General features: G+C 39.3%; 1 protein-coding gene across 1 annotated transcript; it reads right to left on the bottom strand.

The window, feature by feature from the left end:
* Window positions 1–1,802: 1,802 nt before the first annotated feature.
* ATP6V1D (ATPase H+ transporting V1 subunit D) lies at window positions 1,803–20,416 on the bottom strand. Its single transcript, XM_032245850.1, has 9 exons — window positions 20,138–20,416; window positions 14,701–14,818; window positions 12,122–12,201; window positions 10,565–10,632; window positions 9,568–9,612; window positions 7,900–8,003; window positions 5,544–5,610; window positions 4,054–4,132; window positions 1,803–2,685 (listed from the first exon to the last, which is right to left on the bottom strand). The coding sequence occupies exons 1-9, from the start codon at window positions 20,176–20,178 to the stop codon at window positions 2,544–2,546; spliced, it is 744 nt and encodes a 247-aa protein (XP_032101741.1). The 5' UTR covers window positions 20,179–20,416; the 3' UTR covers window positions 1,803–2,543.
* Window positions 20,417–20,679: the final 263 nt, after the last annotated feature.

The raw sequence follows: 20,679 nt of genomic DNA, 5'->3' as shown, positions 1-20,679 counted from the left end.
AAGTGTATTAAAGATGGACAACTCAAGGCTGTGAACTTGAAAGTTTTCTGGAGAAGGAGGTATGTAATACTCAGGCAAATGGACCTTATGTGCAGCCTAGGATTTGAGGACACTGAGGCGGCATGTAAGTTGTTGGTAAATATATAACATACTTTGTTTTTCCATTCTTCGTTTTCTGCTATACATCTCCCAAAGGTCATAACTCATACACCAACAAAAAGTTTCTTACTTATATACACCTGTCACCACAGTTCAGCTTTCTCTTCCTATTCTTGACCTATATTCTTCTCCTATGAATCAGGTAACTCTGACTCCATACAACAAATTATGTGTCCATTGTTTTCTCCATTTCTTGTTAACAAATGCTAAACTATAAAATCTTGTGCACTTTCATAAGCATTTTAACCAAGGCCAATACATTCCAGGGCTTTAAGAAGCCACAGGAGAAATCTAGGGTCCTTTGGCTTGTTGCTTTAAAGTGAATATTGAAGTTACCTAAATGTGGAAAACCACTAATCTGGTTCCCTACTTCAAATTAATTTCTGCCTCTTAGAAAGGCAGTACATAATGCTTAACATGTAAAGACCAAATGAAATCAAATTATACTTGACTTGCATTCCAGCTATTCTCTTCGACTTGTCAAAGCCTCGATTTCCTCATCTGCAAAGTGGATACAGTAGAATTTACAGTTCAGCAGGATGTTGGGAAGACAAGATGTTAAAGTAGTTTTGAACTGAGTTGTTGGTTTTCTAGTCATTACTGAATTTACACTGAACCTAAGATTTTACTCTGTGCAGCAACCAGAGTTCCTAAATATCAGCTTCTCCAGAACAGTCCCAATGTCTTTAGATACCCAAAGTCTGAAATGTAGATGAAACAGAAAGAAAAAGTTAGGGTGTAAAAACTCTGAAGGTAGACTGTTTAGACTTAAATTCTGGATTTGCTACTTTCTAGCTTTTTCACTTAGGACTACTCAAGTTCCCTGTGTCTCCAATTTTTCCTCTTTAAAATAGATGGTTAAAATAGTATATGCCTCTTATGGTTATTGTAATGAATTAAATAATATGAACAAAATACTTAAAAACAGTGCCTGGCACATAACACCTATTTTATAGGAGATGTTAAATGTTTGCAAAATCATTTAATACTTTAGAATTGTCTAGACTGGCTGGGCGCGGTGGCCTCAAGCCTATAATCCCAGCACTCTGGGAGGCTGAGACGGGCAGATCACTTGAGGTCAGGAGTTTGAGACCAGCCTGGCCAACATGATGAAACCCCATCTCTACTAAAAATATAAAAATTAGCCAGGAATGGTGGCACACACCTGTAATCCCAGCTCTACTCAGGAGACTGAGGCAGGAGAATCTCTTGAACTCAGGATGTGGGCATTGCAGTGAACCAACATCGCTGCCACTGCACTCTAGCCTGGGTGACAGAATGAGTGAGACTTTGTCTCAAAAAAAAAAAAATAAACTGCCTAGACTGTCACTTGATTAAAATACAATATTAATAAAGATAGTGTTACAATTTGAGAACTAAACATTATTCCATGGCCAGTCATATCAAAAATGCCTGGAATTGGTTGCAAGAAAGACTGAGTAATCATGGATGTTTATGCCAAATCAAACAGTACTAAAAACCTTAGCCACCTGATGCGGCCACTCAAATGCCTCATCTTCATATATGAAAGCACGTTTTTATCATTTATAAATAGTAAAAAGTTACCCTATTTCTTCAAAATGGGAACTAGTTCTTTTTCTTAGATTAGCAAATAAGGAAGTATTATAATGCCCTCATAACTCATCAGCAATCATTTATTAGTATCCCAAAATGCAACAGTTGTCTCAAAGTAAGCCTTTTTGTAAAACTCTGATATATGGAGGGGGAAAAATGGCTACCCACTTCCTACATGTCTGCAGGGAAAGCTTTGGCTGATCTGAGCATGAGACCATAACGTAATAGTAAATTAATAAAAAAGGAATGACTTATTTTTAAGTCATTTTACTCTATTTATACCACAGTCACATTTAAATTGACAGAACTGTTCCCATCACAGACAAGACAGGGACCTGTCATGCAAGGAAAAGTAAGTGCAGGTTTTCATAAAGCTGGAGAAGTACCATGGTAACACAAGAATGGCTACAGCAATCTCAGACAACAGCGCCAAGGTTTGCAACTGGGTAGGAATGAAAGCTGCTCCACAGTAATTGGCCTGAGACCACTAATGCTTCCTAAGAGGTATTTCCTAATATGCCTGGTAAGCAGATCATGTGTAACACAGATGTAAATGGAGTACGATAACACTTCTGCAGAGTAAATTCTGTAAGTTCCTGGGCAGGTTTTACAGATCTCTTTCATCCATGATGAATGGTTGCTAAATTATGATTCTGCAAAAGTAATCCCATAAATAAGACATCCAGGTAAATTTTATAGCCAGTGAAATTCTTAGGCCAAAAGATAAATAGCCCACAAATCAAATCTACACCCTGTGAATTAAAATGAAGCCAGTGTTACGGTTTCTGAAAAAACCAGAACAGGAAAGATTATTCAAACAGAAGATCCTCGTCCTTCTCTTCAGCCAGAAGATTAGCGGGCTCCAACACTTCTCCAGCTGCTCTCCTTTGTTCCAAATCCTTCTCAGATTTTTCCTTTAGAATCTTTTTCTTCTCCTGTATTTTCTTTAACCTATAAAATAAAGGTGGGGGTGGATTTTTTAAACACTGTTTCAATAATAAGTAGATTTGATTTATTTTAGTTTTGTAACAAGGATAATACCTATATCTGGAAAAAAAAACTTGGTACTTTTATTAATTTCATTGTCAGTAATTTATTTGTAACCCTTTTTAAAAAATAACATAATTTTAAGCTGATAACTGGTTTAAGCTAATAACTGGTTTAACCTGATAACTGGTTTAACCTGAGATAGAAGCCTTTATTAGGTTCTATTTTGAAATCCATTTTCTAATGGAACAGATTTTGATCATTCAGGCATTTTTTTAAAATTTTTGGATCAACACAACCCTAAATATCACAGAAGAACAGAAACTAAAAAACTAACCTTTGATAATTATAAGATTATAAACCATAATTAGATACTAACTCCAGGTCTAAGACCCCTCATGTCTTTCCTAAATACTCCTGCCTTCACCTACCTCCCATTTCTCTGAACTGGGTATACAGACCCCTGTACACCACCAGTTTAATATTTAATCCCTATTTACTCTAAATGTTCATAACCAATTCATGGACATGCATACTTTCTCTCCAAGTTCTATGCTAATTCTCTAATGGTGTCGTTTATGTACTATTTGGTAACGCCTCCTCCAAGTGCTTTATACCTTCTGAACATAACATACGTATTTGTTGAATAATAGCTGAATTCTAGTTTCTTCTCTCAGTTTTTATGTAGCTGACACCCAATCTAAATCATTTCATTTTAAATAATAATCGAGGGCCAGGCACAGTGGCTCACACCTGAAATCCCAACACTTTGGGAGGCCGAGGCGGGTGGATTGCTTGAGGCCAGGAGTTTGAGACCAGCCTGTCCAATATGGTGAAACCCCAACTCTACTAAAAGTAATAAAAAATGAGCCAGGCATGGTGGTGCATAAGCTGAGACTGCACCATTCCACTCCAGCCTCGGTGACAGAGCAAGACTCTGTCTGTCTCAAAAAATAATAATAATAAAAAGAATAATTGAGTCTTAACTAGTTCAAAGGTAGTGAGTTGTCTCTACTACTCACAGTCACAGATCAATCTCCTTGTTCTAATAGTTTTCCCACTTTTCACTACTGCATTTGACTATCTAACATACATTAAAAAAAAAAAAGTCTAAATAGTTTCTCTGAAAGGCCTAACTTTTTGGAAATGCCATGTTATAGGTACATGTAAAACTTGACAGATTTGTTTCCACAACTTTGGTAATACTTCTTTATCAGAATGAAACACAAGCTGTGCTAATTCTAAAGAACATAAACCAATAAGTCATTCAGCAAATTGAGCCTTTGGAATATGGAAAACAAAAAATGATCAATAACTGCAATTTCAACAAACCTGTAGAACTCCTCTCTTTCTCTCTCATCCAGCTCTGTGATGATATAAGCAAGAGTACGTTCAATCCGGGGAATGATGACTAGAGTTGAAAAAATATATATATGTATGAGAACTTCAAACCCCTTTTTTCAAAGAGTTATTTTTTCCTAATTGTAAAATTAATGTACATTTAATGCAGAGAACTTGGAAAATAAAAACACAAAGAAAAAAAAGGAAAATGGAGTGTAACTGAACCATCCAAAAGAGTTAACTACTGTAAACATAATGGTGTATACCCTTCTAGTGTCTTTTCTATGCACAGATAACATATTGGGCCATAACAGAACACTGAATGTGCTGATTCTATGAATATATAACATTGAAGCACAGATGTTATTTTAAATATAGTACCAATTACCTGTTAAAAAATCAAGCAGACAGAATGCTTGATTTTGAGTTTGTATCAGTCATTAGGCCCAACTACATAGAATTTATTCTGCTCCTAGAATGTGAACTCTGAGGGTGAGAACTACAAACTATCCATTTTTGTTTTGCTCCCACTTTCATGTACAAGGCCTGGCACTAGCAAGCAGTCAAAAAAGTTTTAATGAGATAACTTGCCTGTAATCAATCCCAGCACTTTGGGAGACCGAGGCGGGTGGATCACGAGGTCAGGAGATTGAGACCATCCTGGCTAACACAGTGAAACCCGTCTTTACTAAAAATACAAAAAATTAGCCAGGCATGGTGGCATGTGCCTGTAGTCCCAGCTACTCAGGAGGCTGAGGCAGAAGAATCGCTGGCACCTAGGAGGTGGAAGCTGCAGTGAGTCAGCTCACTGCACTCCATCACGCCACTGCACTCCAGCCTGGGTGACAGACCAAGACTCCGTTTAAAAAAAAAAAAGAGATAACTCTCACTAACACTAATATGGCCCCAAGCAAAGGAATTTCTTTGCTTCAAATTTTGCTTTCTTATCTGAAATTGAGTAAGTGTTTCTTTAATGAAAACTAAGTTTATTGAGAAAAAAGCACTGTCAACACTAAGCAGTCATATTTTTAAAATAGTGAAATAAAAGGGATGGAAAATAAGTACATCAAATTGGAAAATTTTTTAGACATCAAGGAGAATGGCCCATAGGGATTTAAAATTAAATATTTAATGTACTCAAAAAGTTACATCATTCAACCATTAGAAAGAACTAAAGAAAACACCAAGGATCTACCATTAAATAACTGCATGAATAACTGGAAATGAATAAAACATTCCTTAATTTTTAAATCACCACTTTCCTTTGTGTGTAACTCCCGCAGATCATACAAATACTTCTATCAGAATGCTTCATAACACTTTTTTGCATTATGGATACACTTCTCTCTTTTCATAGTGGGCAGAGGCAGCTTCTTATTCACCTTTCAGTCTTCAGTACGGTGCCTGAATCCTAGCAGTTTCATGACAAGTGGGGAGGTTTGGACAAGTGACAAAGCAACTCAACAGTACCTGATACTCACCATGTTCAATGGCATTTACACGCCTGTTGGTTATCTTAATAGCTTCATCCAAAGTAACAAAGGAAGTCTAAAATAAGAACAAATTGATAATGTAAGCCTAATTCTTACATAAGCAAAGTCTTTATAATCATTCCCTGATCACTTGACTCCACTAAGACTGCACTTCTAGAAAACATTTGGGAACCAAGACTTCTTTTCAGCATGCTTAAAAAACAAAATTCTTAGGCTGGGCGCATGGCTCATGCCTATAACCCCAACATTTTGGAAGGCTGAGGTGGGAGAATCACTTGAAGCTGGGAGTTCAAGACCAGCCTGGACAATATGATGAGACCTTGCCTCTATAAGAAACAAATTTTAAAAATTAGCTGGTAATAGTAGTATGAACCTGTAGTCCCTGCTACTTGGTCGTCTGTGGTGGAGGATCATTTGAGGGTACAGTGTCACTGTATTCCAGCCTGGGTGACAGAGTAAGTCCCTATCTCTTCACAACAAAACAAAAAATTCTTGTGAGATTTCCATTGGGCTAACACTATTTTCATGCTATTGATAACCTACATGTCACATTTGGTAGGTTTCCAAATCAACCTGCCTGGGCAGGTTGAGGGATCTTATGATTCATGGTTTCCATCCTGTCCCTGAGTAAGGAAATCTTAAGTTTCTCAGATGTTGACACATTGATTAATATGCAACCTACTGATGCTGAAAAAGACACTGATTTGTTTCTGAATCATGAAGTTTTACTTCATGATTTACTTGCATATAGAATGTTTTAGCTTGTATTTGTAATCTGTAGCCAATGATTGTGACCTCTGTATTGTCCTCTCCAATGAAAAGGACAACTCGGGAATGAGGAGTCCTCCCTTGTCCTAAACTTTCCCATAAAAGCTTTCCAACTTGTAGCAAACTCTAGAACACACCCAAATTTGTTAGTGTCTTCCCCGGGTAAATCCTCACATTTGGCTTTCAATAAACCTGTATCAAATCATTTCTGCCTCAACAGCCTTTACTTGAGTTGACACTATAATAATTTGTTTACTACAAACTCACCTAAATAACGTAAAGAGAGAATCAAGCACTAATAACCTAGATACATACTAACTGGCCACGTAGGGGAAAAAAAGGCCTTCTATGTACAAACCATGTTTATTTACATTTACATTTAAATCTAGTATCAACTTGCTTTTCTCACTTAGCAGAAAGTGAAGCTGGGCTCACACTTTCACACTTGTAATCCCAGCACTTTGGGAGGCTAAGATGGCAGGATTTGAGGCCAGAAGTTTGCAACCAGCATGGACAACATAGCAAGACCTCATCTCAATTAAAAAATTCCAAAATATTAGCCAGGCAAGGTGGCACAAACTTATTGTCCCAGCTACTTGGGAGGCTAAGGCAGGAGGACAACTTAAGCCCAGGAGATTCAGGCTGCAGTTAGCCAAGATCAGACCACTGTGCTCCAGCCTGAGCAACGGAGCAAGACTCTGTCTCAAAGAAAAAAAAAAAAAAAAACCAACAATGTACCACAGCACATACATTTTGCTAATAATAAAAAGTAGGGGCTGGGCGTGGTGGCTCATGCCTATAACACCAGCACTTTGGGAGGCCAAGGTGGGCTGATCACTTGAGCCCAGGAGTTCAAACCAGCCTGGGCGACATGGTGAAACCCCATCTCTACAGAAAATATAAAAAATTAGCTGGGCATGATGGCACATGCCTATAGTCCCAGCTACTCAGGAGGCTGAGGTGGGCCCAAGAGGTTGAGGCTGCAGTGAGCCAAAACTGTGCCACTGCACTCTAGCCTTGGTGACAAGAGTGAGACATCCAGCTTGAAAAATAAATAAATAATAATATTTTAAATTAAAATGGGCCAGGCACAGTGGCTCATCCCTATAATCCCAGCACTTTGGGAGGCTGAGGTGGGTGGATCACCTGAGGTCAGGAGTTCGAGACCAGCCTGACCAACATGGCAAAACCCCATCTCTACTAAAAATGCAAAAATTAGGCGTGATAGCACATGCCTGTAATCCAAGCTACTTGGGAGGCTGAGTCTGGAGAATCACTTGAACCCGGGAGGCAAAGGTTGCAGTGAGCTGAGGTAGCACCATTGCACTCTAGCCTGTGCGAAAACAGTGAAACTCCGTCTCAAAAAAAAAAAATAAATAAAAAACAATTTTTAAAGTAGAGACAATGGTACAAAAATCATCACTTCAGAAATCAAAATATTATGCTTGTTTTACATAAGATCATGGGAACAGCTGAAAGTACAAAGCACAGTATATGCTGACTCAAGACCTGACTCTCCTCCACTCAACTGTGAGAAATCAAACTACAGGAGTTCTCCAGGTCTTTTGCTACTTACCTGCAGCGAAGCTAGTTCCACCAGTAGTTCCACTGCTTTGGCATAATTCCTCTTTAATTTAGCCAACTGTTCCCCACCTCTGGCTAAACCAGTCAGTTCATAACCTGGAAGAACCAGTCAGACAACATTTGTAATTAGAGAGTACATAATCTTCCCTATAAAACTCCCCAAAAGGAGACAATTCAGAATAACAACAAATATGGAAAGATAAACTCACTAATCTTCATTAAATGTAAACATGAACTGCCTATCTTACTCCCCAAACACTGTAGCAGCATGCTACTAAATACAGTTTTCCACAAGGATACTATTCTAAATACAACTAGAAGAGAGGCTTTTAACCAACCTTCACTTCACTAGCTTGATGTCCCTTATTCCCTTTGAAGAACGTATTGCCTGATGCCCAGAGTACAATGACATTCTGTTATCAGGTGACTCTCCAGAATGCTCTACTTCTTCATATGAAATGTACTTAATATTCTACATGATTTAATTAAATATTACATGAAACAAGGAAATATGAGTGCCAAAAGAAAGAATATTGTTTCTTTCTTTTTGAGATGGAGCTCTCACTCCGCCACCCAGGCTGGAGTGCAGTGGTGCAATCTCAGCTCACTGTAAGCTCCACTTCTTAGGCTCAAACAATCATCCTACCTCAGCATAACTTTTTGGGTAGATATAGGGTTTCATCATGTTGCACAGGCTGGTCGCAAACTCCTAGGCTAAGGCGATTAGCCCACCTCAGTCTCCCAAAAGAGGCTGGGATCCCAAAGTGCTGGGATTACAGATGTGAGCCACTGTGCCCGGCCAAGAATATTGTTTCTATGAAAAAAGTTAATACTTCATTTTGAAAAGAAAATATGCTGTCAAATTAGGAATGGAATTAATAAGACAATTATTTAAAAAGTGGGAGCGGGCCATAAAAATCTGGAAAGTTTCAGCATTCAGGTTGCATCATAGTGTCTAAGATCTTATTTGACTTTAAAGAGACCTAAATTAGGAATTATAAGCAGTGCATTGTAGGTGTAGTATATGCAGAAAGACAACACAGAAGTCTCATCAGTGAATTCATACTCAAAAGGCCTTATATTTTTTAAATAGCAAATGATTCTACACTGATATATTTCTGATAAAATATTGAAATATTTTAAGATATGTATAAGGTTTTATGACTTCCTAGCATAAAACCGTTTTTTGTTTTCTTTGTTTTTGTTTTTTTTTTGAGACAAGGTTTTGCTCTGTCACCCAGGCTGGAGTGCAGTGGCATGATCAGAACTCACTGCAACTACCTCCCCAGCTGGAGCAATCCTCCCGCCTCAGCCCCACAAGCAGCTGAAACTACAGTCATGTGCCACCACACCCGGGTGATTTTTTATATTTTTTGTAAATATGGGGTTTTACCATGTTGCTCAGGCTGGTCTCAAACTCCGGAACTCAAGTGATTTCCCTGCCTCAGCCTCACAAAAGTGCCAAGAGGCATGAGCCACTATGCCCAACCATAAGACCTTTTGATTAACTGATCAACTACTGTCCTGACTATATTAGAGAAGAGGATTTCTAACTCAGGAACCTCTCATCATCTAGCACCATTTTCCAGAACTTAGTTCATTTAAAGAGGAAATAGGAAATCCCAGAGATACAAAGTAATATAAAAAGTTTCATACTTACTGTCAGTTCCTTCATGGTAATGTTCAAATACTGGCAAAGTAACACCTATAAACATAGAAGCATATATGGATTCATAAACCTTTAAGTTCTGTTTCTTAATCACAGTTTTCTGTGTTTCTTTTTCATTGAACTCAAAAATCAAGAGGTGAAGTCTGAAATTGTAATCGGTTTCAGTTAATGAATTTAGGAACCTGCCTTCTTTTTTTGAGACACAGTCTCATTCTGCCACCCAGGCTGCAGTGCAGTGGTGCGGTCTTCAGCTCATTGCAACCACCGCCTCCTACGGTCAAGTGATTCTCCCATCTTAGCCTCCTGAGTAGCTGGGACTACAGACACACACCACCCCCAGCTAATTTTTTATTTATGTATTTTTTGAGATGGAGTTTTGCTCTTGTTGCCCAGGCTGGAGTGCAACGGCGCAATCTCAGCTCACTGCAACCTCCCAGGTTCAAGCAATTCTCCGGCCTCAGCCTCCTAAGTAGCTGGGATTACAGGCATGTGTCACCAAGCTAATTTTGTATTTTTAGTAGAGACCGGGTTTCTCCATGTTGGTCAGGCTGGTCTCAAACTCCTGACCTCAGGTGATCCGCCTGCCTTGGCCTCCCAAAGTGCTGGGATTACAGGCATAAGCCACCACACCCTGCCTAATTTTTGTATTTTGGGTAGAGATCGAATTTCACCATATTGGCCAAGCTGGTCTCAAACTCCCAACCTCAAGTGATCCACTGGTCTCAGCCTCCCAAAGTGCTGGGAGTACAGGTGTGAGCCACCATGCCCAGTGAAACCTGCCTTCTTAAGTGTTCATTTCTATTCAAAAGTCAAATTATCCTGAGTAATAAGAAACCTGATTGTTAATGATTTTAACCTGTAAAGCCAATCAACTTGTTCTAAGCAGAATGAAGAAACTAGGATGTTAAGATCTTGCTGTACAAACAGGTTAATTTTAAAATGTCACCTCTTTTCTCCCCAAAGGGTTTCTAAAAGGTTGAAAAGTTACCTGCTACATTATCTTTCTTCGCTCGAATCTTCACTTGGGCTTTATTTACATTTTGGATAACTGTAGTACTGCAGAAAAAGAGAAAGCCTTTATTTAGCAGACTCTTTAGAAATAAACCTACAGACCCACTGGATAGTTTTAACATTAAATGAGACCAAGAGTAAGGTGTCACAACTAAGTATGTTTTGATAACTGTCCTTTCTCCAGAAAAGAAGAAAAATCATTACTGCCAGAGGAGGGCCTCTGAAAGCAGAGAATGAACAACATTCAAAACACTAGCAGTAAGAAAACAACCAAGAATGATTTTAAAGTTTGTGGATTGCTTATGTTTTCAGTCAGAGGTGTGGTACACATGGATATAACTTTAAGGGTTCTTCTTTTGCTGGTATAAGATGGCGAAAACGTCTTTCTAGGTTTGCTGTTGAATTGGTTTAAGCTGGCATTCAATTCCTTTACCCTGGAACCTATCTTCCATATGGCTCTGTGTGACTTCTCAAATATTAAGTGCCTTCCTGGCCGGGTGTGATAGCTCATGCCTATAATCCCAGCACTTTGGGAGACCAAGGCAGGATTGTTTGAGACCAGGAGTTCAAGGCCAGCCTGGGCAAGGTGGCGAAACCCAAAACTACAAAAATTAGCCAGTCTCATAACCCAGTCTCAAAACAAAACAAAAATAAATATTATAGAAGTGTCTTCCCCATAACTATCCTAAATACTCACATACCATTTACACACTATTGATGTTCTCCATCAGTTAGAAAATTCAATGCAAGGTATTATCTTACCAGCACTGGCAAAAATTAAAGCCTATCACTTCAAAGGGCCTTATGAAGACCCCAAAACAGTGAAACCTCCTGGATGATAGTCATCGTGTCATTAGGAAAAGACTAAAATCAGAATCTTTGAAAACAACTTCCACCACTGTCCCTAATTAGCCAAGTGACCTCAGGAAGGCATTCAATTAAAACTGAGAAAAACAATGCTTGCCTTACCTATCTCATAGTGTTATTTGGAGAAGTACATAACATACGTAAATTGGCATTTACAAGCCATTTTGTATGCTTTGTAAGGGATTTACTGATGTCACCAAAGCAATGAAGTTCATGAGTTCATGCCTTTTAAATTATTCAACTCTCAAAAATTTATCCTACGGAAGTAATTCAGTAGAAACAAAAATACATATGTGTAAAGATGTTCAATGCACTTTCTCCAGTATTACAAAAACCTGACAATTAACCCAAATATCCAGCATTAGGAAAAAAAAAAAAAATACATCTTGAGAAAATCACACAGCTATGTTGAAAATCAGGAAAAATGTTTATGATACAATGTTAAATGAAAATGGACTCTAAAGTACCCTGTGCCTGCAACTATGTAAGAATGCATGTGGAGGATGACAGTGGAGTTATGGTTATGGGGTTAAAAGCATTCTTCCTTATTATTACTGTATCATTTGTCCTTAATGCTTATTTCTATATTAAAAAATGCTTTTTAAATGAAATTATGAACGTGAAATCACTTTGCTTTGTTTGAAAACACCCCATTTAGTCTCCTTACCTGAAGTCCCCTGCTGTGAACTTGGCTTCAGCTAGTGAAAAGGCAGCTTCTCTCATCACTTCACCCATCAACATTTTAGTCTGGAAAAGCATAAACAAAAAGCAGATTCAACCAAGCCTTCTACAAGGAAAAATCCTATTATAATAATGTCTCTTTAATAACCATCAGTATTTTATGCTGGCTGTGCATGTAAATATTGGTTTGATAATGATAAAACAAATAGAAATTTCCAATTTTTAACAGTTTTGGTTATGATCACTAACAATATTACAAACCTATGTGAGTTTTATAATTCAATTTTATAATGAAAACAGAATAAACGCATTAAGAAACAGAAAACTGGCCAGGTGCGGCGGCTCACACCTGTAATCCCAGGGTTTTGGGAGGCCGAGGCAGGTAGATCACAAGGTCAGGCGTTCAAGACCAGCCTGGCCAACATGGTGAAATCCCGTCTCTACTAAAAATATAAAAATGAGCTGGTCATGGTGGAGGGGTGCCTGTAATCCCAGCTACTTGGGAGGTTGAGGCTGGAGAATCACTTGAACCCAAGAGGCGGAGGTTGCAGTGAGCTGAGATTGTGCCATTGCACTCCAGTCCAGCCTGGGCAACAGGGCGAGACTCAGTCTCAAAAAAAAAAAACAAAAAAACAAAAACAGAAAACCGAATCTTTACTAAAGGACCTATCTTATTCCTTGACTAAGTACATGCTGATTTACTCAAACTAATCTCTTAAATTCACTGCAGTTGCAGTCAAAACCCTAATGGTGTATTAATTTTAAAGTACCTCTGAAATATTTAATTTTTGAGAATATTCAATAATGTTTTAGAAAGAAGAAAAATTGGGTCAGCTGTGCAGGGAGTTGGTTTCCCAGGTATTAAAAAGGTACAGCCAAAATAAGGAAATATTAATACAACTGGTATGGGACAGTTAAGTCAATGAAATAGTCTAGAGGGTTCAGAAACAAACCCCAGGTCTCTATGGAAATTTAGCAGAGACCACTGATGTCTATACATTTATAAAATGATAACGCTACCTACCTCTTATCATACCCCCCCAAAATTCAGACATAATTAAGATAAAGGTTTAAAGGAAAAACTATAAAGTAATAAAAGAAAATGTGGTAGCATATTTTCCTAATCATTTTAGGTATTTTCTAAGTCTTATATGAAACTCAGAAGCTATTTAAAGAAAAGGACTAACAGATTTGATCAAGGGAAAAAAACTTTTAACTTTTTTCTTTCTATTTTTTGAGACAAGGTCTCACTTTGTTGCCTGGGCTAGAGTGCAGTGGTGTAATCACAGCTCACTGCATCTTCAAACTGCTAGGCAGGCAATCCTCCTGCCTCAGCCTTCCAAATAGCTGAGACTACAGGTGCATGCCACCAAGGTCAGCTAATTTTCTTATTTTATTTTTTTTGTAGAGACAAGGTCTCACTATGTTGCCCCGGCTGGTGTCAAACTCCTGGGCTCAAACCATCCTCCCACCTCAGTCTCCCAAAGTGTTGGTATGAGCCACCACACCTAGTATTAACTTTTTTTTTTAAGTTAAAAGTTAGAAAATCTTTTTATCATTTTACACATTAGGCAGAATACACATAGTACCTCTAAAAAAAAAAAATAGACATTTACCAAGAAAATCAAATTGCCAATAAGCATGAAAAGCTCCCAACTTCACAAATAATCAAAAGTAGTACAGGGCCAGGCATGGTGACTAACACCTGTAATCCCAGTGCTTTGGGAGGGTGAGGTGGGAGGACCACTTGAGCCCAGGTTTTTGAGACCACCCTGGGCAATAAAGCAAGATCCCATCTCTACAAAAAATAAAAAATAAAAATAGCACTCATAGAAAATGCTTTTGTTAAGTACATACAGGATTAAAAATAAAACACAAAAACTGTAAACCCAGCACTTTGGCAGACCAAGATGTAAAGACTGTTTGAGCCCAGGAGTCAAAAAGACTAACCTGGGCAACATAGTGAGACCTCGTCTCTACTAAAAATTTAAAAAATGAGCTGAGCGTGGTAGCATGCACCTGTAGTCCCAGCTACTCAAGAGGCTGAGGTGGGAGGATCACCTGAGCCCAGTTTGAGGCTGTAGAGTAAGACCCTGTCTCAAAAAAGAAAAAAGAAAGAAAATGTCATGTCATGCATAGTATACACTGTGATAAAATTAAAATAAGGAATTGTGAGAGAAGCAAATGTGTTCACTTTACATTGGGGGATCAGGAATAGCCTCTTTTAAGAGACTGGAATACCAAAGGAGCCAGTAAGTTCTGGGGACAGCGTATTTCGGGCAGGAAAAAGAGCTAATGAAAAGTACCTGGAGGACCTTAGGAAGAATGCTCAAATGAGGTAAGAGAGGCAGGCAGGGAGCCAATCAGATCAAGTAGAGCTTTGCAGGCAAGATTAAAGAGTTTGGACTTTACTAAATGAACTATTTGATATTTGATACTTGTTAAACTTATAATAGTATTTTTACTTTTGAAAGAAAATTAACTAAAATAAGTTAGCAAAAAAATGCCAAGGGCCATGGTAGATTTTCCTAAAATAAATACTAGTGTAAGAAAAGTTCAGTCTACCTCTATTATTTTCTTTAGGATCTGTCGAAATCGAAGAGTTAAGGCATCAGATTTTTTCTTCAGGAGGTTTCGACCTGTCTGCGCTCCCTTTAAACGAGCCTTCATGATTGTCTGTGCCCTATATAAGCATAAACAAAGTTAAAGACATTTATTTCCATTGCTTAAAAGACAAAAAGACCTCCCCACCAGTGTTAAAATTATCCTTTATTCTTTGATGTAATGAGAGTGAGAATGTATAGAGAATTTGTAGCCAATGGGTTTAACTGATGCTATGGTTTGAATATGTCCCCCAATCTTGATGTGTTGGAAACAATCTCCAGTGCAACAATGCTGAGAGGTGGGACCATTAAAAGATCATTGGGTTAAATGGGACCTGCCCTCCCCATGAATGGATTAATATCATTATGGTAAGATTGGGTTCTTTATTGCAGGGGTGAGTTGGTTATAAATGTGAGTTCAGCTGGGCACACCTGTAGTCTCAGCTACAGGTTTAAGTGAGAGGATCCCTTGAGCCCGTGAGCCCAGGAGCTCAAGTCCACCATGGGCAAGATGGTAGTGAGACTCCTCTTTTTTTTTTTTTTTTTTTTTTTGTTGTTGTTGAGATAGAGCCTTGCTGTGAGGCCCAGGTTGGAGTGTAATGGCGAGATCTCGACTCACTGCTGCAACCTCCACCTCCCAGGTTCAATCGATTCTCCTGCCCCAGCCTCCTAAGTAGCGGGGATTACACGTGTATGCCACTAAGCTCAGCTAATTTTTTTGTATTTTTAGTAGAGACAGGGTTTCACCATATTGGCCAGGCTAGTCTCAAACTCCTGACCTCAAGTGATACACCCACCTCAACCTCCCAAAGTACTGGGATTATAGGCGTGAACCACCACGCCCAGCCTGACTCCTTTTTTATTTTTGAGACAGGGTCTTGCTCTGTCACCCAGACTGGATTGCAGTGGTATGATCATAGCTCACTGTGGCCTCCAACTCCTGATCTCAAGCAATCCTCCAGCCTCAGCTTCCCAAAGTGCTGGGATTATGGGCATGAACCACTGCCACCCTGTCACTTTAGGAAAAAAAAAAAAGCATGTTCAACCATTTCTTGCTTTCTCTTTCACCTGCCTGCCTTCTGCCATGGGATGACATAGCAAGAAGGCCCTCATCCTTCTCAGCCTCCAGAACCATGAACCAAATAAATTTCTTTTCTTTATAAATTACCCAATCTGAAGTATTGTTATAGTAGCAGAAAATGGACTAAGACAACTGGTTTCTCAATACTGTGGATTTCTACCATCAGTGTTCCATAAATGAAAAGTTTATTAATTTACAATAGAAACAATTTTATACTTAATACCTGGAATATTTATTAAGTCATAATAAATATTTAGAGGAGCCTTATTTTATGAAGCTAACATAGTTTAAATACTTATTTGATTTGTAAGTCAAAATAATATCTATGCTTTAGTTTTCATTGGAGGTATACTGAGGATTTAAAACTCTATGCACTAATATATATCAAAAGTTTAAATGCAATTATTTTCAGGACCAACAATTCCACTTTGAGGAATTTATCCTATAGATTTATTCCCACATGTGTACAAAAACATGTGCAAGGTTAACAAGATGTGTACTCCAGCCTTATGGTAATAGCAAAAGAGAGAAACAAGCTAAATGCTAAATACATCATAGTTCACCTACGATGGAATGATATGCAGTCATTAAAAAAGACGAAGGTATATCCGCCTGTACTGTCTATATTACACAGTCTTACTTATGGAAAGAAAGTAAGGAATAAATGTGCTTATATAGACGCAGAGAGTAGTTCGAGAAAGGATTCACAAAAACTGACAAGAATTTCCTTTGATAAATGGGACTGGATGAAAAATATGGATTTACTTTTTACTACTATATTCTTTCATATCTTTTGCATTTTATACCACAATAATTTATCACATTTTCTATTAATAGTGTGATATTCACATATTTTGATATCATCAATCAAGACCCTAACACCAATCATTTGATTCATTTGCAAAAGACTCTAGGTAACAAAAGACATGCATAAGATTCCTGAGAAGTGACACGCTAAACTTACACTTCCTTATTTCTCCTCACTTCCTTATTTCCATTTTTTCCCCATCAAAAGCCCCAATACCAAATCAAGCAGAAACTGGCATTTCTGTTCTCACTGCCATATGCCATGTAAAATTTAATAATGAAAAAGTGTGCTGGATACAGTGGCCTATGCCTGTAATCAGCACTTTGAGAGGCTGAGGTGGGTAGATTGCTTGAGTCCAGGAGTTCAAGACCAGCCTGGGCAACATGGTGAAACCCTATGTCTAAAAAAATAAAAAAATAAAAAATAATTAGCTGGGCATGGTAGGGTGCACCTGTAGTCCCAGCTACATAGAAGGCTGAGATGAGAAGACTGATTGAGCCAAGAGGTCAAGGCTGCAGTAAACTGTGATCATGCCACTGCAATGCAGCCTGGACCACAAACCAAGGCTTGGTATAAAAAAAAAACTATTTGGGTAATAAAATTCAACAATAGATTGTATAACCTAGAAACAGCATAACCTAGACACAGTGATTTAAGGGGATATAATTTCATATGCCTGGTGTTATAAAATCACATGTACTAATAAACCTTTTTCGGCCAGGTGCAGTGGCTCATGCTTGTAATACCAACACTTTGGGAGGCCAAGGCAGGTAGGATAACTTGAAGTCAGGAGTTTGAGACCAACCTGGCCAACACAGTAAAACCTGTCTCCACCAAAAAATACAAAAATTAGCCAAGTGTGGTGGCACACGCCTGTCGTCCCAGCTCCTCGGGAGTCTGAGGTACAAAAGTCACTTGAACCTGGCAGGCGGAGGTTGCAGTGAGTCAAGATTGGGTCACTGCACTCCAGTCTGGGTGACAGAGTGAGACCCTGTCTCAAACAAAAACAAAAACAAACCAACAACAACAAAAACACCATTTGGCCAAATTCTTAGATTATACTGGAATGTTTTACCATAAGGCTAAGATAACTAAGACAATTCTAAAGCTGAAAGGGACTTTAGGCATTAACTTAAAGATTAGAAAAATGAGGCTTAGAAAAGTAAAACAACTTTCTCAAAGTTACTCACTGACTAAAAGGCAGCACAGGAACCTGAACCAGACTTTTGATTCCAGTGACTTTCCCAATTCTCAAACGAAGGCTCCCACCTAGGTTCAATGTACCACAACCATGTGGCTTCCCTTAAAGACAATAATTATCACTGGCTGACTTTGCACTGATTGGCCTCACAAGAGCTCTTATCAAGTGAAGCTGGTTTAGTTTCCAGCCTGAGCAGGACTTATCCAGCCCAATGTGTGGATTTAACATACTGTATTGTTGACACTAAATACCAGAACTTGGGTTCAAAGAGCTGGATCAAATTTAAATCAAATTGTAATACTGCATATTCCAGCCGGTTTATAGTATAAAGGTTAACTGGTTAATAAAACTGAATTTACCATGTTAATTTTAATTTCCTCCCAGGGAATGGCATCTCTGTGAAGTGGGCAATTATAATTCCTGAAACTCTAAGAGTAACTTGCACACTGAACACTAATATGTAGAACCTGGATTTAACGAACTTCTGTTGACTCCAATTCTTTCATGCGTCTTTTGCTTCCACTCTAAAAATTCTCTTGCTTTCTCTGGTACGAAAGTGGGTAAAAGTAACATACCACAGAATAATACTGTTGAATGGAACTGTCTGTGAAACAAGCTGCCAGTGTATTTTCTAGCCTAGGGCTTTTAAAACCTGTTCCTTTACATGTTTCAGAGCTGCTCAGCCCTACTCAAAAAGTTTGACCTTTAGCTAGGATGATGACTTTTCTTCCAGCTGAATCAAAGACATCTGACTACATGACAAAAAGCCTGCTGCCAGGCATGGGGAAAATAGTTAGAGATTATTTCCTGCACCTGATTTTCCTCTCATTCAACAAGCTGAGTGCTTTCAAATAGCAGTTTTCACCTTCATGAGCCTACGATTTTTATTTTCTAAGCCCAAAGATGTCTATTTTTGCCTCTTAGTCTCAAAGTAAAAGCTCCAAAGTAAAAACAAAAAAGTTACCATTCTGACTGCTGTCAAAGATAAACACAGCCAGACATTGGTTAAAGCAGTGAGAACAGATTTTATTCAGTAAACCACTGACAGTAGGGTAAAGAGCTGAGTTCAATTCTGGTTTGTGCAGAGGCGACTGGCCATTTTAAAAAGAGAGTAAGGGAGTGGCAGGGAGCCGGCCACAGGTAGTGTCAGAGAAGAGAAAATTTACAAAGGGTTGGTCGGTGTAAACACAATGTTTACCTGGCAATTAGTAAGTTAGGATTCTAACCTCCTGCACAGACTGGAAGACAAAGGCCCCAACCCTCCTGATAACATTTCAAAGAAATGGCCCTAAGGTACTTGAAGGAACACTTCTGAGTTGGAAGAGCTACATATTCACAATTGTAAGACTGTTCCATAAACGCCACTGCACTCCAGCCTGGAAGACAGAACGAGACCCTGTCTCTTATTTCAAAATAAATAAATAAACAGGATGAAGAGGAGAAAGGGAGCAAGTTATAAGGCACATTTGAGAAAACGTCAAAATTTTCTTTACAAACTAGCCAAACACCTACAGTAGTGATACGCTATTTACCTGACAAATAATTCAGGCCTCAAAAGAAAGGCAACCCGCAATGAGCGTATTCCCAAGCATGGGTTCTTTCAAGAAATATTTTTTGTGGACCTTCTAGGGACTGATAAGACATTCTTTCAACCTGGAGAGAGCCCACAGTCTAGTTGGAAGAAAGATACATAAACAAATGTCTACCTTACAATGTGATGAATAGTATTAACACAGGTCTGAACAAGGGGCAGCGGTGACAGCAAAAGCAGTTCCTCAGAAACACAGGGATATTCTCTCACAGCAGGTGACATTTGGCGGGATCTTGAAAAATGAGTAAGGGGATGGAAGATCTAATCCGAAGCCTATGCTAGGCCGATTCGATTCCATCCCCACTTTTATATCGTCAGTAAACTTCCCTTCTCAGAGCAATTATTAAATCTCCTGGGCCTTTGCAGACGAATGTCTGGCTCCTAAACTGTGAGGGCAGAGGTGGCGACGGTTCGGTTATATAAATCCACTGCCCGGCGCAATAAAGGTATGTGGAATGGATGAACCCATTAATGAATAAAGACAGCGGACCTCCACAAAAGCCCGCCGGCCGGGATCGCTCCGTCAAGCCTGATTCACTCAGGAGGAATGCGTGAAGAGGCCGTCAGGAAGCCTCGTCCCAGAATCACGAAAAGAGCCTGGGAAACGCTCAGGATAGGCCCAGGAAACAAGGACCCTCACTGGTGGCCCAGGGTATGGAGGAACAGCGCTCCGGGTTCCTAAACCTGTGAGAGCGGCTCATCCCATTCCTTCACTTACATTCGCGAGGGAAAGATTTCAATTCGGTCTTTGCCCGACATTCTGATGACTGTTCGGCTCGGGCCCCCGGCCGGGCAACTGATGCTGCAACAGCTTCAGAATTGGCCTCCACAGTGACTTCCTATAGGAGTCGGCTGGTTGTGTCACGTGACCCCTCTCGTTGCTAAGAGGCAGCCGGGACACCCATTTTCACTTCCGCTTCCGGTTGTCACAATCGGGGGAGGGGGAAGACAGAACAGAGGCGTTGCCCGGATGTCGAGGCGCGAGCACCGCGGAACCACCCCTCAATTCCGGTTCGCCTCCCAATTCCTCACCCTCCAACTTCCCTGCGGCTGCGCAATACGCGGCACGCGCCAGACCTAAGACTAGGAGCTAAGCGTCCACGTCTTGTCTTTCTCCACCTTTCGTCTATGGTCACAGCGCCATCTCATGGTTAGCTAAAACTTTGAGCAAGGATGCATTCTTCAGAGGCAAGGAATCAGAGTCCTATGTCTTTCTTGAGCCTTGAATGTTACTTAGCTAAAGCTAAGATAGCGAGAAAC

The sequence above is a fragment of the Sapajus apella genome, unplaced genomic scaffold, assembly GCF_009761245.1.
Source record: "Sapajus apella isolate SASKATOON/1434 unplaced genomic scaffold, GSC_monkey_1.0 scaffold59, whole genome shotgun sequence".
NCBI classification, from domain to species: domain Eukaryota; kingdom Metazoa; phylum Chordata; class Mammalia; order Primates; family Cebidae; genus Sapajus; species Sapajus apella.
Note: the sequence above shows the minus strand (reverse complement) of the source record. Positions and strands in the feature narration are given on the sequence as shown.